Raw genomic sequence first — 17,574 nt, forward strand, 5'->3', positions numbered from 1 at the left:
AAGGGGTAACAGAGTAGACAAAATAACGGTGGGCAAAATAACAGGGTGGTAACAGGATGGACAAAGTGATAACAGAGTGGACAAAATAATAACAGGGTGGACAAAGTGATAACAGAGTGGACAAAATAATAACAGGGTGGACAAAGTGATAACAGAGTGGACAAAATAATAACAGGGTGGACAAAATGATAACAGACTGGACAAAATGATAACAGAGTGGACAAAGTGATAACAGACTGGACAAAATGATAGAGTGGAGAAAATGATAACAGAGCGGACATAGTGATAACAGAGCGGACATAGTGATAACGGAGCGGATAACGTAATACAGAGTGGACAAAATGATAACAGATTGGACAAAAGGATAACAGAGTGGACAAAATAATAACAGATTGGACAAAATGATAACAGAGTGGACAAAATAATAACATATTGGACAAAATGATGACAGAGTGGACAAAATAATAACAGAGAGGACAAAGTGATAACAGAGCGGACAAAGTGATAACAGAGTGGACAAAGTGATAACAGAGCGGACAAAGTGATAACAGAGTGGACAAAATAATAACAGATTGGACAAAGTGATAACAGAGCGGACAAAATAATAACAGAGAGGACAAAGTGACAACAGAGCGGACAAAGTGATAACAGAGAGGACAAAATGATAACAGAGTGGACAAAGTGATAACAGAGTGGACAAAATTATAACAGAGTGGACAAAATTATAACAGAGTGGACAAAGTGATAACAGGGTGGACAAAGTGATAACAGAGTGGACAAAATGATAACAGAGTGGACAAAGTGATAACAGAGTGGACAAAATAATAACAGAGTGGACAAAGTGATAACAGAGTGGACAAAATAATAACAGAGTGGACAAAATAATAACAGAGCGGACAAAGTGATAACAGAGTGGACAAAGTGATAACAGAGTGGACAAAATAACAGATTGGACAAAGTGATAACAGAGCGGACAAAATAATAACAGAGTGGACAAAATAATAACAGAGAGGACAAAGTGATAACAGAGTGGACAAAGTGATAACAGAGTGGACAAAATAATAACAGAGTGGACAAAGTGATAACAGAGTGGACAAAATGATAACAGAGAGGACAAAATGATAACAGAGTGGACAAAATTATAACAGAGTGGACAAAGTGATAACAGAGTGGACAAAATGATAACAGAGTGGACAAAATAATAACAGAGTGGACAAAGTGATAACAGAGTGGACAAAGTGATAACAGAGTGGACAAAGTGATAACAGAGAGGACAAAATGATAACAGAGTGGACAAAATGATAACAGAGTGGACAAAGTGATAACAGAGTGGACAAAATAATAACAGAGTGGACAAAATGATAACAGAGTGTACAAAATAATAACAGAGAGGACAAACTGATAACGCAGCAGACAAAGTGATAACAGAGTGGACAAAGTGATAACAGGGTGGACAAAGTGATAACAGAGCGGACAAAATAATAACAGAGAGGACAAAGTGACAACAGAGCGGACAAAGTGATAACAGAGAGGACAAAATGATAACAGAGTGGACAAAGTGATAACAGAGTGGACAAAATTATAACAGAGTGGACAAAATTATAACAGAGTGGACAAAGTGATAACAGGGTGGACAAAGTGATAACAGAGTGGACAAAATGATAACAGAGTGGACAAAGTGATAACAGAGTGGACAAAGTGATAACAGAGTGGACAAAGTGATAACAGAGTGGACAAAATAATAACAGAGCGGACAAAGTGATAACAGAGTGGACAAAGTGATAACAGAGTGGACAAAATAACAGATTGGACAAAGTGATAACAGAGCGGACAAAATAATAACAGAGTGGTCAAAATAATAACAGAGAGGACAAAGTGATAACAGAGTGGACAAAATAATAACAGAGAGGACAAAGTGATAACAGAGTGGACAAAATAATAACAGAGTGGACAAAGTGATAACAGAGTGGACAAAATTATAACAGAGAGGACAAAGTGATAACAGAGTGGACAAAATAATAACAGAGCGGACAAAGTGATAACAGAGTGGACAAAATAATAACAGAGTGGACAAAATGATAACAGAGTGTACAAAATAATAACAGAGAGGACAAACTGATAACGCAGCAGACAAAGTGATAACAGAGTGGACAAAGTGATAACAGAGAGGACAAAATGATAACAGAGTGTACAAAATTATAACAGAGTGGACAAAATAATAACAGAGCGGACAAAATGATAACAGAGTGTACAAAATAATAACAGAGTTGACAAACTGATAACAGGGTGGACAAAGTGATAACAGAGTGGACAAAGTGATAACAGAGCGGACAAAATGATAACAGAGTGTACAAAATAATAACAGAGTTGACAAACTGATAACAGGGTGGACAAAGTAATACAGTATTTCACAATTGCTAAAACACATTTCTTGAAACCTTAAAAAGTAATATATATTGAACTGTCTGATCATGATATATTGAACAGTCGCTTATCAAAAATAGTCAGTAAGTCTAACATATTCATGCTTGATTCATATTTTGCCAATTCATTTTAATTTGACAAATTTGCCTCTTCAAAAAAAAGAGAAAAAAAAACTAGTGGTATATTCAGATGATAAAATAACACTGATGATAAGGCTCTAAAACACAGCGGAATTGTGTATTTTAATGTAAACCAAGTGCTTGGACTCACAGAGTGCATTCAAATATAATATTTGTATTATATTTGAATGCACTATACATATTTTATAATATATATATATATATATATATATATATATATATATATATATATATATATATATATATATATATATATATATATATATATATATATATATATATATATAATTTTTTTTTTTTTTTTTTTTTTTTAAACAGTGACTTTTATTTTGACTTTTCTAGCGCTTAGCTGTTGCTGAGCTCACGGAAGTCTTCACACCGTGTTGGTGCTGGAGTCTATAGACGATGAGTGATCGGTTTGTTAAACCAGGTAAGATAGAAAAAAAAAAGTATATGTATTTAAAACATAATTCATAAGCTACACATGATGTGTCGGTGTCAGGTTCGTGTGACTAAGAAGCAGAAGTTATGAAGTTAATGTTGTCATCACGGTGTCTTTCTTCACTCTCATTCATTCCTTTCAACTTTTCATGTCATTTACTGTGAGCTGTAAACAAGGACAGGAACTAATGCAGAAATCCGCGATCTAGAACAATAATCAACTTAATACTCATTGACCATTAGAGAAATGTGTAAGAGTGTTTCCATTTGACAGCTCATGTTCTGAGACGTGGCACCCGGTGTTTAATGTCTCAGTTAAAGCTACAGTGAAAACACAATGACATCTGAAACTATCACAGCAGTGTTGCCTGGTCATTTTAAAACCGAACAAAGCGAGCTAGCACAACATTGTTAAAGCTCAGTGCGATTCCCACCAGAACAGTAAAAATATTTGTATTCTGCTTATTAAGTTTTGCCCTATTGTGTCTAGTACAAGGCACACCTAAAATTGCACACCTTGTACTTTTAATAACTCCCAAAGTGTATGATTGCAGAATTTTATATATATATATATATATATATATATATATATATATATATATATATATATATATATATATATATATATATATATATATATATATATATATATGTTTGTAGTGGACATTCATGGAGCAACATCTTTTGTGTGAAAATAAATCATAAAAGTGTCTTATATAATATTGTTTTTTTTTAAATTATACATTTACCCCACAGACACAGGGCAAACTCAGCATATGTGTTTTTAATAATGTCTAAGTTAATATGTGTTCAAAACAATCAGGTTAGCTAAGTTTGAACTATTTTCTGTTTATTTTGATGAATAAAATAATTCATTTTTCAATAAATATACTGTCATTGAAATTTTAACATCAAGATATATTTAAAAAAAATAAAGAAATACAATTATTTATTCAAGTTAAAAATCATGAAAGTATTGAAGGAGATCCCATACTATTTTAATATTTACAGTAGTGACAATAAATTATACTTGATTAAATTGTATGATTAATATCATATATATATATTATTATTATTATTATTTTTTTATTTTTTTTATTTGATTTTTCCAATCTAAATCTAGCAATGTCATGTCAATAAATTAAAAAGTCATCAATCTTTGTCGTCCATCCCCAAGTCTTTGTCGTCCATCCCCAAGTCTTTGTCGTCCATCCCCAAGGCTTTGTCGTCCATCCCCAAGTCTTTGTCGTCCATCCCCAAGGCTTTGTCGTCCATCCCCAAGGCTTTGTCGTCCATCCCCAAGTCTTTGTCGTCCATTCCCAAGGCTTTGTCGTCCATCCCCAAGTCTTTGTCGTCCATCCCCAAGGCTTTGTCGTCCATCCCCAAGTCTTTGTCGTCCATCCCCAAGGCTTTGTCGTCCATCCCCAAGTCTTTGTCGTCCATTCCCAAGGCTTTGTCGTCCATCCCCAAGGCTTTGTCGTCCATTCCCAAGTCTTTGTCGTCCATTCCCAAGTCTTTGTCGTCCATTCCCAAGTCTTTGTCGTCCATTCCCAAGTCTTTGTCGTCCATCCCCAAGTCTTTGTCGTCCATCCCCAAGGCTTTGTCGTCCATCCCCAAGGCTTTGTCGTCCATTCCCAAGTCTTTGTCGTCCATTCCCAAGTCTTTGTCGTCCATTCCCAAGTCTTTGTCGTCCATCCCCAAGTCTTTGTCGTCCATTCCCAAGTCTTTGTCGTCCATTCCCAAGTCTTTGTCGTCCATTCCCAAGTCTTTGTCGTCCATTCCCAAGTCTTTGTCGTCCATCCCCAAGTCTTTGTCGTCCATCCCCAAGGCTTTGTCGTCCATTCCCAAGTCTTTGTCGTCCATTCCCAAGTCTTTGTCGTCCATTCCCAAGTCTTTGTCGTCCATCCCCAAGGCTTTGTCGTCCATCCCCAAGTCTTTGTCGTCCATCCCCAAGTCTTTGTCGTCCATCCCCAAGTCTTTGTCGTCCATCCCCAAGTCTTTATCGTCCATCCCCAAGTCTTTGTCGTCCATTCCCAAGTCTTTGTCGTCCATCCCCAAGTCTTTGTCGTCCATCCCCAAGTCTTTGTCGTCCATCCCCAAGTCTTTGTCGTCCATCCCCAAGTCTTTGTCGTCCATCCCCAAGTCTTTGTCGTCCATTCCCAAGTCTTTGTCGTCCATCCCCAAGTCTTTGTCGTCCATCCCCAAGGCTTTGTCGTCCATTCCCAAGTCTTTGTCGTCCATCCCCAAGTCTTTGTCGTCCATTCCCAAGTCTTTGTCGTCCATCCCCAAGGCTTTTTCGTCCATCCCCAAGGCTTTTTCGTCCATCCCCAAGTCTTTGTCGTCCATCCCCAAGTCTTTGTCGTCCATCCCCAAGTCTTTGTCGTCCATCCCCAAGTCTTTGTCGTCCATCCCCAAGTCTTTGTCGTCCATCCCCAAGGCTTTGTCGTCCATCCCCAAGTCTTTGTCGTCCATGCCCAAGTCTTTGTCCAAGCTTTTTTCCTTTGGGTTTAATGGCACAATCTTTTCATGTTTAATTTTATTGGCCTTGTTTAGTGTCATTTTTAGCTCCATGCTTTTTTTATAAGCAGGTGTGCCATCAGCGATGTATCACGATATAAAAATTTGACGATATGTATCATTGATGGAAACGATATGATTGTTGTTTTATCCAAGTTGTTTTATCCAAAGCTCAACTCGCTGTAGTAGGCATATTTATGAGGTGAATAACTCACCCAAACACAAATTTACAAATGTACCACAAATGTTAACTCTGTCATCATGTACTCACCATCAAGTTGTTTTTTACTATACAGTTGTGGTCTGTGCAGGCTGGTGGTGGTGGTGTAATGGTGTGGGGATGTTTTCTTGGCCCAGATCTGTCGTTTAAATGCCACGGCCTACCTGAGCATTGTTTCTGACCATGTCCATCCCTTTATGACCTACATGATGGTCACCCATCCTCTGATGGCTACTTCCAGCAGGATAATGCACCATGTCACAAAGCTTGAATCCTTTCAAATTGCTTTCTTGAACATGACAATGAGTTCACTGTACTAAAATGGCCGCCACAGTCTCCAGATCTCAACCCAATAGAGCATCTTTGGGATGTGGTGGAACGGGAGCTTCGTACCCTGGATGTGCATCCCACAAATCTAAAAACGAACTGCGTATTTTGGTGCTCAAACTCAGGGAGTGAAACGGGGGTTTAGAATAAATTAGCTACTTTAGGATTCACGATTATGAGACCCCAGGATCAGTGTACACAAAAAAGTCCAACCATAGCTGTAACACCATAAGCTGGTGTTTGGACTTTATTAGTTTTTTTCTGGGAAATGAAGTGATTTTAATAATAATGTTGCTTTTGGCACAGGCAATCAGGAGCATGGATGGAACGACCCACCACAGTTTTCCTATGGCTTGCAGAAGGACACAGGTGGACCAAAGCGGAATATTCTCAACAAGAGGGTACATGCACCCCAACTCACAGGTCAAGCTTATCCCCCAGATTAAATGTTCTTATTCTACATCTGGATTGACCTATTTACGTGTTTGCAACAGATGACTAATTGTATTTTTGCAACTATTGTACTATACAGTTATGGTCAGAATTATTGGTCTCCTTGGTAAATATGATCAAAGATGATTCTAAAATAATATTCTAATAAATATTAGATTCTAATAAATCTGCGTTGTTTATCCTTCTCAGTTCTCAAAATTGTAACCTTTCATTTAAGTAAAAAAATTAAAAGTGGAACAGGGGAAATCACATTATGAAAGGTTTTTCTGTAAAACATGTTAAACACAGTAATAATAGCTTTATTTTTATTTGCACAATAGAACTTTTATTCTAGAATAAAATATAGAGTAAAATATCTCTGAAGTATATTCCCATTCATGAAATAGAGCATGAAATTGTCCAGCCATGACTTCCTGTTCCACAGGAGTATAAATATAAGGAAACACAAAGGCCAAATTTCCTTAATCATCATCACAGTGAGTAAAACCACAGAATATAGCTCTGATGTGCAAAAGATTGTTGAGCTTCACAAAATAAAAAAGTGGCTATAAGTAAATAGTTAAAGCATTAAAAATCCCCATTTCACCATCAGGGCAATAATTAGGCTAAGTAGTTCCAGTCAACTAAAGATGTTACGAATCTGCCTAAAAAGGATGCGTGTATATCGTCCTAATAAACGAGAGGAGGAGAGTTTGAGTGGACAAAATTTGATGGAGAGTTAGTGGAGTCTTGGGGTCAGAAAGCTTAAAAATAATAATAACAACCCCTCCATCACCACATGTTGTTTGGGAGGGTTTCAAGAAAAATCCTCCTCGCCCATCCTGAAACAAACTCCCACATATTCAGTTCAGACACGACTGGAGCTTCAGATGGGACCTGCTTCTGTGCTCAGATGACACTAAAACAAGAGCTCTTAGGCACAAACACCAGATGGGTTTGATGCAAACAGGGATAAAAAGCACCCCATGCCCACGGCTAAAAATACAGCTGGATATTTAATGTTGATGGCCAATTTTTTTAGCTGGAGGTCCTGGACATCTTGTTCAGATACATGGTATAATGGATTCTAGCACACACCAAAAGATAAAAAAATCAAAACCTGATGGCCTCTGCTAGAAATCATGGTAACACTTTATTTTAAGGTTCAGTTATTAACTATTAACTAATAGCTTATTATCATGCATATTACTAGGATATTGGCTGTTTATTAGCACTTATAAAGCAGATATTAATGCCTTATTCTGCATGACCTTACTCTACATCCCTTAATCCGACCCAATACCTAAACTTAAATGCTACAAAAACTACCGTACTAACTATTAATAAGCAGTAAATTAGGAGTTTATAGAGGTAAAAGTCATAGCTAATAGTGAATATGTGTTCCCTATACTAAAGTGATACCGAAATCTTATAATGGGCCGTGGTTGGATCTTCCATCAGGATAGTGATCCAAAACAAGCATCAAAATCAACACACAAGTGTGTCACTGAACACAAAATGAAGCTAAGCCATGGACGTCCCAATCCCTGACCTGCCGACAGAGAATGAGTGATGAACGGAAGAGAAGAGCTGGAAATCTGAAGGATTTGGAGAGATGATCTCTGGTCTCCAAACTCATCAGGCATTGAGGAAAGGAGGAAAGGACGTTGCAAAAAGTATTTAATAAAAGGGTGCCAATAATTATGTCCAACGTGTTTTGGAGAAAAACATTCATTTCACAAAGAGATTTCCCCACATTTCAATGAAAGGTTAGATTTTTGTGATGTTTTATTTTTATGAAAGATCAAAAGGATAAACAATGCATATTTACTTTTACAGTGTTCATATTTACCAAGGGGGCAAGAATTATGACCAGGATTGTTTGGGTTGGTTAATCTTTTATATGCCTTTGATTGATACAAAATATAACAAATGCATCACTCTTTGGAACAAAAACAAAAACAAAGGTGGCTAATGTGTTCTCTGGAGCACATTACATATGACATTTTGGGCTTTGAAGGATTAAGAGTATTTCAGCAAAGCTCAAAATATTAACATAAATGTAAAGTAGTTGATTATGTTATGAATTTAACCGTTTTTTTGTTTTGTTGTTTTTTGCATCCGTTAGCATTTCTACCACAGAAAATACATATTCAATTCCAAAGTTGCAAGTGTAAGGATGAAAAAAAGAGATGGTTAATCTGCAACTTCACAACACAAACGTAAACACAAAATTGTAAAATGACAATCCACTGACTATAAGGAACTTTGTTACCAAATGTCATCTTATTCTACTTACTCTAACAGTCTACTAATGGTCTAATGAGAGTTATTTGACAAGTTACGTATAACTAGTAGAATGTCTAACCGAAAGACAGAATGACACACAAAATAAAGTGTAGCCTAAATTATTGATGCCCATGTAGGTCCAGGTTTCGAGATGCAATCCACACCAGTGGCGGGGATAACTCCTCCCCGGGGAATAAATCCTCCTCCGATGGACAGCCTCACTCCGCCTTCCATGTGTCCCAGAGTTCCCTCGGATGAAACGGCACAGGCGGTAAAACTGGATGCAGAGCCATGCATCGAGGATGTGCAAGAACCGCTGTATTGGGCGTTGAATGCATGTAGACATACTGTAAAGGTAAAGTCAATGTTGACCATAATGTTCAGTGCCCGGTTGCATTAAACAACTTAAGTTTTTCCCTTAAATATGAGACCATAGACCGTAAAAAAATATGGACGACTCAACATCATCCGTTTCCGCTTGCCATAGTTGAAGCTTTCAGGCGGCCTGCGCGGCGCTGACATCTTGGGACCGAGTCTGCGCAGTAGCGATTTCAGGACCGGAGTTGCGGAGTAGAGAGCAGGAAGTAGAGCAGGAAGTACAGCTGCGTTATCAAAAGCCCGCCCACACTCTTGCAGATGCAGAACAATTAATTATGTTGGTGTGAAATAAACAGTTATGGAAATGTAGAAATTAAAGCTAAAGCTCCAATCTGCTCCCAAAAATTCCATTAGTGCCTCAGTGACTTCACTCAGAGAAGACGATCTCAGCTGTCAATCATGACGTCACACCCCCTGTTTTTAAAGCATCAGATAACTAACTAAAACTAAACCTATTTTAAAAACGAACACTTGAAATAAAATCATCGTGATGATAACTGCCTTCAGTGACATAAACTAACTTTGGGGAAAAAATATTTGAAGTGTAATTTTATTGTTTAGTTTGCCTCGCGTCCATTAGAAAACACAGAGGGGCGGCTATACTGGGACCGGCCACCGGGGGGCGATCGAGGCGCGAAAACTTCAGTATCTGAGAAGGAGACTGCAGGCTTGTATGAGACTTAAGGGATGATTTCCCCTTAACTAAGGGAAAAACTTAAGTGTTGCATATAATCCCTAGGTGTAATGGTTTTTATTCTGTACAAACCGTATTTTCCTTCCCCTTACAGTGCCCCTATCCCTAAACCTAGCCGACACACACACACACACACACAAACACACACACACACACACACACACACACACACACACACACACACACACACACACAGAGAATACGACAGAGCTCGTGTTTTGAGGCAAAGCACACACTGGAATGAATAATTCACTATAATCGAGGGTGAAGTCTCTGATATGTGTGGCCTTCTTTACATTGGACTGATTTTTATCACTGAACACTTTCCCTGAGTTTAACGGCTTTAAATGTCCTGAAGAGTTAGTGAATGGATATTTCCTCCTTACAGCTGCTGTAGATGCTCAGTGTGATTGTGAGAAACTCCTAAGATCATCCAACTGCGTGACAAAAACGGTCATGTCATTTATTTGTGTTAATTATATTCAATTATTTTAATACGTTAAGGACTTTAAATTAATTGCATGCGTTAGCGGTGACAGCCCTAGTTTTTTGTAACATTTTAATTTCTTATTTAGTCTTGACAAAGCAATAAATTCATAAGCAGGTCGTAAACCAATAACTCCAGTCCAGGTCTCCGCCGTGTATCGTTAGAAAAGCCTCATGATGAAGTCTAACGTTCAGTTCAAAAATCAAATAATCAAAACCTTCTCATGTGTGTTTAATGTGTATAAGAAATAAAGATTCCTGATCAGTATTACAAGTTGTCATGTGACTCAGGTACTTTAAAAACAGTGGCCATTGGTCTAAATTGAGCTCATTTAGAGAATATTGTCGGTGTATCTTCATATGTTTCCCTAAGCCTGGGTTGAGTCTGTGCATATTGACCCACTTTTGGGTTGAACCAACCATGCCTTTTTATATATCATGCTGTAATTTTGTCAAAATTCAAAAGCTAATCTGACAGCTAGCCATTATATTGCGTTTATAGTCTCAGCAGAGCATTACTATAAAAAAAACATTTTAGCTGTCAGTGAAAATTTGGTTTTAATTTCACTTATTGTTCTTACTGCCAATTTAACATGTTTTAACGGGTTTCCCTTTACATAATTACATACGTTTTTCAAAACTTGCAGTTTGTTTCCTTGATGTTTTAATTTCACTATTCAGGTTGATTGGGACACTTTCTGCCTTAGAGATGACTGGGGAAAAGTGTCCCATTTAACCTGAACACATCCCTATAAAAAGATGGCAGTGCACCTTGCAGACTGAAAACCACTGTAATTATTCCTCGAGTTTATGGATATTTTGGGGGTTTTAAGAATGCACTGACACAGTTTTGCTTAAGGCCCCTAGAAGTGTAGGATCGGCACTGTATATAATTATATATTTTTTAATTGTAGCTTTTTAAAAAGGCATCTGAAATTATAAACTACGTGCAATGTGGTGTTGTCAAAAATATACATTTTTCGATACTGAAATATCTGAAACGCTTCAATTTTCATTTTCCTCAGCACAGACACACGACACCAGCTTCTCTCTCTCTCTCTCTCTCTCTCTCTCTCTCTCTCTCTCTCTCTCTCTCTCTCTCTCTGAAACACAAACCCTGCTCCTCTCATCACTTGCTTCATTTACTCTGGCTTGAATTTCAGTGTGATTGTGCATAATTGTATTCATTTAAATTTTTTGTGCTCAAATATTCAGTGTGGCACATAATGCCCCTCAGCACTAAACTGAGTTCTTTTTCGCAGCTTATTGCATTTTACCAGTCAAACATACACAAAATAAGGTCAAAACACCGGTCTTGGTGATTATTCACGTAAACACAGTCAGTTCTGTTTTAAAGGGGTCATGAACTGCGTTTTTTTTAATCGGTTTATGATGTTTCCTGGGGTGCACTTATAGTGTTCTGGGCCTGGTGTCTATAAAAGCTTTTCTTTTACTAACAAGGAAGTTTTCAGCTCTGAAACTAAGAGGATATCAGTCCCTCCAGTTTTTCTAAACGATCATGTTATTAAAGCTATAGAACACCACTGGGCTAGCCTTTTTTCTAAGATAGCAAAATAAAGAAGATTTGTGCATTTTGTAATCTAACATAATACATAATATGGTAAATGTGGTATCTTAATTATTTTAAAAAAACGTCGCAAAATATTTAGCAAATTTCTGGAAATTACCACCACAAAAATCGTAAAAAAAATATTGTGAAATTCTGGAGGGACTGGGATATTCTTATATGACCATAATCTTTTATATATCAAAAGCTCAAGTGAAAGTTGATTTCTCAATTCATCACACCTTTAAGTGAACGTAAACCGAAAGAAAGTGCGTGTGTATCAGTGTAATGGATCCGTGCGTCGGCTCTTAAAGTGACAGCAGCCTAATATGCCTGCAGGTGTGTTGAATCAATGGACATTTATGTTCCCGTTGTCTTCTTTTTTTCAGAAACAGATCTGTGATGACGTAGAAAGGCGTCTGAAGCTTTTTGAGGACATGTGGAAAAGTGGGAAACTCTCTCCTTTGGTTAAACAGAGGATGCATAGATTGTCCCAAGGTGAGTCAAAGTATTGTCCATTCACTGGTTCAGTCGTAAAACATCACAGAACAAGTTGTGTGTACAGCAGTGGCCAAAAGTGGTGTCCGGAGGGGATATTTGCTTACAGTGACCCTACCCTGGTTCAGTTAAACCATCAGATTAGAAATTAAAAATTTTAATTATGAGGGAAGAATAACTATTAAACTATTTTAACTATTAAAATACTGAACTGAAGTCTTCATCTGACAAAATTATTGCTCCAAAAAGGCAAAATTAACCATTAAGGAAAGGCAAGTTTATTTGTGTAGCACATTTCATACCCACTGAACATTCAAAGTGCTTTACATAGAAATGATTTAAAATAGTGGTAACATATGCATAAGAAAAAAAGAATACCATGTGTATGAATAAAAACAGTTGTAATGATAATTAAAAATGATCTTTAAAAGATAATGTCATAATCAGTTATTAATATTTTGTTGGTTCTCTCTTGTTTTTGCTTGTGTTCATGAGATCTTTGTATGACAGCTTGGTCCAAAATGATGTCCGTGCAGTTAGTCATATTTCATTGCAGTATCATCACAAATAAAACAATACAAACGACTCTAAGCACAACATCGCAATAGGACTACAAAACCTTTAATACATTTTTTATAATATTTGAATAAAGGGTCAATAATTTGATATCACGGTAACAGTATATATCACTTTATAGTTATTTTTGCTTTGAAGGTTTTATGATATAAAAATGTAATTGCTATTGCATATATCTCATAAACTAATACTAGCCTAACTAACATAAGTAAAAAATAAAAATAAAATAAAAACTCAAGCTCACTGAAGACCAGTAAACAGGAACAAAGTGAATAATTACAAGCAGACTACAATATAATAAGGACTCAAATGAAAGGGACATATCGGAAAAACTTAAAGCACTAGAAATAAACTACAATACAGCAAAGACTGTTCAAGTGCAGTAAGGCACTAAGTTCAGTACTGACACTACTGAATCTCAGTACTTAAAGGGGGGGTGAAATGCTGTTTCATGCATACTGAGCTTTTTACACTGTTAAAGACTTGGATTCCCATCCTAAACATAGACAAAGTTTCAAAAACTAATGTTGGACGTTTGATGGAGTATTTCTGTGTTAAAAATACTCCTTCCGGTTTCTCACAAATTTCGGCGAGTTTTTTTCGAGTATGGGTCGACTTGACGTTAATAGAGCGGAAGGTCCTTGTATGGGCCGTACGGGCTCTTCTCCCGGTAGGGTGCGCGCGCGTGACTAGAGCGAGAGAGGAAATGCACGCCCATAAACACTCTCAGGTGCAGATCCATTCGTCCGTGAACACTTATGACGCGCCGCGCTCCACTTTATTTCTATGGGTGACGTCGAGCGACTTCAACGCTTCAGCACAGCATTCTGGGAAGGCAGCGCTGCATTTGAACCGATTTGAACGCAGAAATGACGGGAAGCTTCAAGGCATCGCTTCAGTTCCGTCTCAAAATGGATTTACACGCCACTGCTGTCACAGAACTTCACCAAATCAGACCAAAGAAGTGTGTTTTTGACGGAGCGGTCCCAGCGATAAAGGTTCGGTCCTGCTTTGGAAGCAGCCGGTGAGTTAACTTAAACTGCTTCAAATGTCTCTGCTATTGGCTACCGTCGCATGAGTAAACATCAGTAAACGACACGATCGCGTGCTTCGTCATTCAAATGCTCTAACGGTTACTCCATTGCTGTTCTGTATAACGTTACACTAGTCTGACGTGCAAAACCGTTTTGCTTGCTACTTCTAAGGTCTAGTCGCATACAATAGTCCATAAACCGAATCATGTCCTCATACACTGCGAGTAAAGACACAGAAATGTGGAGAGGCCATTAAATACAGTAACTTACATACCACAGAGACGGACGTCCTGATGTTGCTGTTTCTCCTGTTCAATTTATTTCTCCCTCAGATTTGATTCTGGATCATTATCTGTATTAGCTGAGATAGCGATGGGTTTCTCCGCGCTTGAGGACGTCAACGCTTTGCGCGCTTGTCATTCTTTAGCTCCGCCCACACGATACGCCTCCAGGCGCTCGGTTTTTTCCGGAAAGACTCGGTACAGCCCATATTTCTTTTATAAATATGATAAAACTAAAGACTTTTCGGAGATATGAAGGATGCAATACTACTCTATAGGTACTCAAGATTGACATGAGATTGACTGAAACTGAGTGTTTCACCCCCCCTTTAAGTAAAAGTGCAAATAACCAGAGCCATATTTACTTTAGTAAAAGTAGAAGTACTACAACGACAATCCTACTTAAGTAAAAATTTCTGATTTTAAATGTACTTTAAGTATTAAAAGTAAAAGTACTTGTAGAACAATTTATTCTCTTAATGTCTATATTCTAATAATTAAAAAGAAGAAACCCGTATGGGCTGTGGCATTTTAATTAAGTTAGTTTTGGGTTGATGTAAGTGTGCTTACCAGCTGTGGTCCAGTTTACATTCTGACTTACACTTCTAGTTATCTATCAGCAGGGCTGGACTGAGGCTCAAATTCGGCCCTGGCAAACCCAGCCCATCCGGCCCATGAGTTCCCCGTGAATGTGAAGATTTGAATGATTCGTTTATCCAGACAAGCCTTAATCCCAAGCCCTGAAACGGATTAGAAAATGTAACTAGAGGTGGACAAAGTACACAACTTCATTACTTGAGTAAAAGTGCTGGTAGTCAAATATTACTCCGTTACAAGTGAAAGTTGTAAAAACTGACATAAGTAAAAGTACAGAAGCCTTTGTTTTTGAAAGTACTTAAGTATCAAAAGTAAATTTTCTTTTTTATGTCAATGTATTATTTTGTTATAGTTGTTTAAATGCACATTATGCCATCATGATGGTTTAGGCCAGTCAGTGATGCTCCATCTGATATGCTAGCATACGACTAACTTAAACTCATTTCAATACTTGTATAAAAGTTACAAAGCTGCCGTCACTTTAAGGCTGAATGCACGGATCCAATACACTGATACACGTCGGATATCACTCTTCTCTTTCTCCCAGACGTTTATATTAAATTGTGTGAGACATGCATCAGGGGTACAAGCCCAATTAAATGAACTAATCTTTTATTTTTTCAGAAAACTGAAACATACTTTCTAAGTATCGCCATGGGTGCTCACTGTGCTGAGGAACCGTCTTCTTCAATTCCATACTTTTCATTTATATAATCTGATCAGTGTTCAAAAATTGTTGTGAAACTTCACATAACCTTACAGGAGTGATTACTGATAGGCTACAAAGAAGGGAAAAAAATACTTTTTAAAGAAAAAAAATCATCCACTGTCTTTTAAAGCTGCGACAGAAACGACTTTCGGCTTCGAGAACCTTGAGGGAAATGTATTGAAGTAAAAAGTACGATATTTGTCTTTCAAATGTAGTGAAGTTAAAGTTATAAGTTTCCAGAAAAACGAATTCTCCAGTAAAGTACAGAGACTCAAAAAGTGTCCTTAAGTGCAGTAATCAAATAAATGAGCTTAGTTACTGTCCAGCTCGTGTTACTATGGTTACCAGTGTTTATAGTGGCGGATTAATTTCGAACTGTAATCAAACTGACTGGAACTACCTGTGCATTAAACGGTTTTACTGCACACCAACCAGCCAATCAGAATCGAGTATTTACACAGACCAAGGTATAATAAGTTTTAAGAAATTATTGAAGCTCATTATTCATTTATTTAGGCTGTTGTTCTCTAGCTTGGCAAACGTTAACAAAACGCACCCTCAAAACATGATGGATGTGCTTCATTTCAGACCTGAAGGGCAAAAACTGGGATGCAGCTGATGAGATCCACCGAGGCCTGATGGTGGACCATGTGTCTGAAGTCAGTCAGTGGATGGTGGGAGTCAAGCGTCTCATCGCTGAAGCTCGAAGCCTGAACGACGGCACAGATCAGGCGTCTTGAGGACTCGATGAGATCCACTTCTTCTCGAAATACACACGTTTCTTTGGACTAGTTGCCAGAGTGATTTGTCTTAAAGGGTTAGTTCACCCAGAAATGAAATGTGTGTCATTAACTCCTCTCCCTAATGTCGCTCCTCACCCGTAAGACCTCCGTTCATCTTCACACACAGTTTAAGATATTTTATATTTAGTCCGAGAGCGTATGCAAGTGTATGCACACTATACTGTCCATGTCCAGAAAGGGAATAAAAACATCATCACAGTAGTCCATATGAGACATCAGTGGGTTAATTAGAGTCTCTTGAAGCATCCAAAATACATTTGGGTCCAAAAATAACAAAAACTACGACCTTATTCAGTCAATCAATTCGCTGACTCATAACCGTTTGAATCTTTATTTGAGGATTGAAAACTAACGCGGAAGAGAAGACAAAGCTGAATAAAGTCGTAGTTTTTGTTATTTTTGGACCCAAATGTATTTCCGATGCTTCAAGAGACTCTAATTAACCCACTGATGTCTCATATGGACTACTGTGATGATGTTTTTATTCCCTTTCTGGACATGGGCAGTATAGTGTGCATACACTTGCATACGCTCTCGGACTAAATATAAAATATCTTAAACTGTGTGTGAAGATGAACGGAGGTCTTACGGGTGTGGAACGACATTAGGGAGAGGAGTTAATGACAGACATTTCATTTTTGGGTGAACTAACCCTTTAACTTATGTAAAGTTTTGTATAATCCTTCTTTAAAAAGCTGTCTATTACCATCTACTTCATCTGATATTACTTCTATTTTTGTAGGGTGGTGCTGGGGAACAGTTCTTTCTTTCTTTCTTCATTGTAATTTTGATTTGTATTTTGAAAAAAAAGAGTGTATGCATTAAGTATCTTACTACTGTACATAAAAATCTGCTTTTAAAAGAGGGTTGATTGCCAACTATTTCAGCCTGAATAAAGCCCACATTCACAGGTTAACGATTTAATCAGTGCCGTTATGATGTGCAATAAAATCGATGTTGAAGCGTAGCCTCTTGTAACCTGTTGTTACCATTATAACATACAGCATGAGTTATGGATAGTTCATAACAGCAGAAGTTAAAGCCGCACTTATAATCTAGCTCTCAGTGAACAAAGTGCCTTATTACCAGCAAAAAAGAGACGGATTCATGATTTTTGACCAAACTATGAGAATGTTAGAACAGAGATATTTTCATATTTAT

General features: G+C 37.6%; 1 protein-coding gene across 1 annotated transcript; it reads left to right on the forward strand.

The window, feature by feature from the left end:
- The first annotated feature begins 2,904 nt into the window (after positions 1 to 2,904).
- Positions 2,905 to 16,467, forward strand: sra1 (steroid receptor RNA activator 1). The gene is made up of 5 exons (XM_067423518.1): positions 2,905 to 2,994; positions 6,376 to 6,492; positions 8,928 to 9,145; positions 12,305 to 12,413; positions 16,199 to 16,467. The coding sequence occupies exons 1-5, from the start codon at positions 2,970 to 2,972 to the stop codon at positions 16,348 to 16,350; spliced, it is 621 nt and encodes a 206-aa protein (XP_067279619.1). The 5' UTR covers positions 2,905 to 2,969; the 3' UTR covers positions 16,351 to 16,467.
- The last annotated feature ends 1,107 nt before the right edge of the window (positions 16,468 to 17,574 follow it).

This window comes from Pseudorasbora parva, chromosome 18, assembly GCF_024679245.1.
Source record: "Pseudorasbora parva isolate DD20220531a chromosome 18, ASM2467924v1, whole genome shotgun sequence".
Classification (NCBI taxonomy): domain Eukaryota; kingdom Metazoa; phylum Chordata; class Actinopteri; order Cypriniformes; family Gobionidae; genus Pseudorasbora; species Pseudorasbora parva.

Coding starts and splice junctions, on each gene's coding strand:
- sra1 (XM_067423518.1), top strand. CDS start 2,970: ATGAGTGATCGGTTTGTTAAACCAG. Junction 2,995..6,375: donor TGATCGGTTTGTTAAACCAG/GTAAGATAGAAA, acceptor CTTTTGGCACAG/GCAATCAGGAGCATGGATGG. Junction 9,146..12,304: donor CATGTAGACATACTGTAAAG/GTAAAGTCAATG, acceptor TCTTTTTTTCAG/AAACAGATCTGTGATGACGT.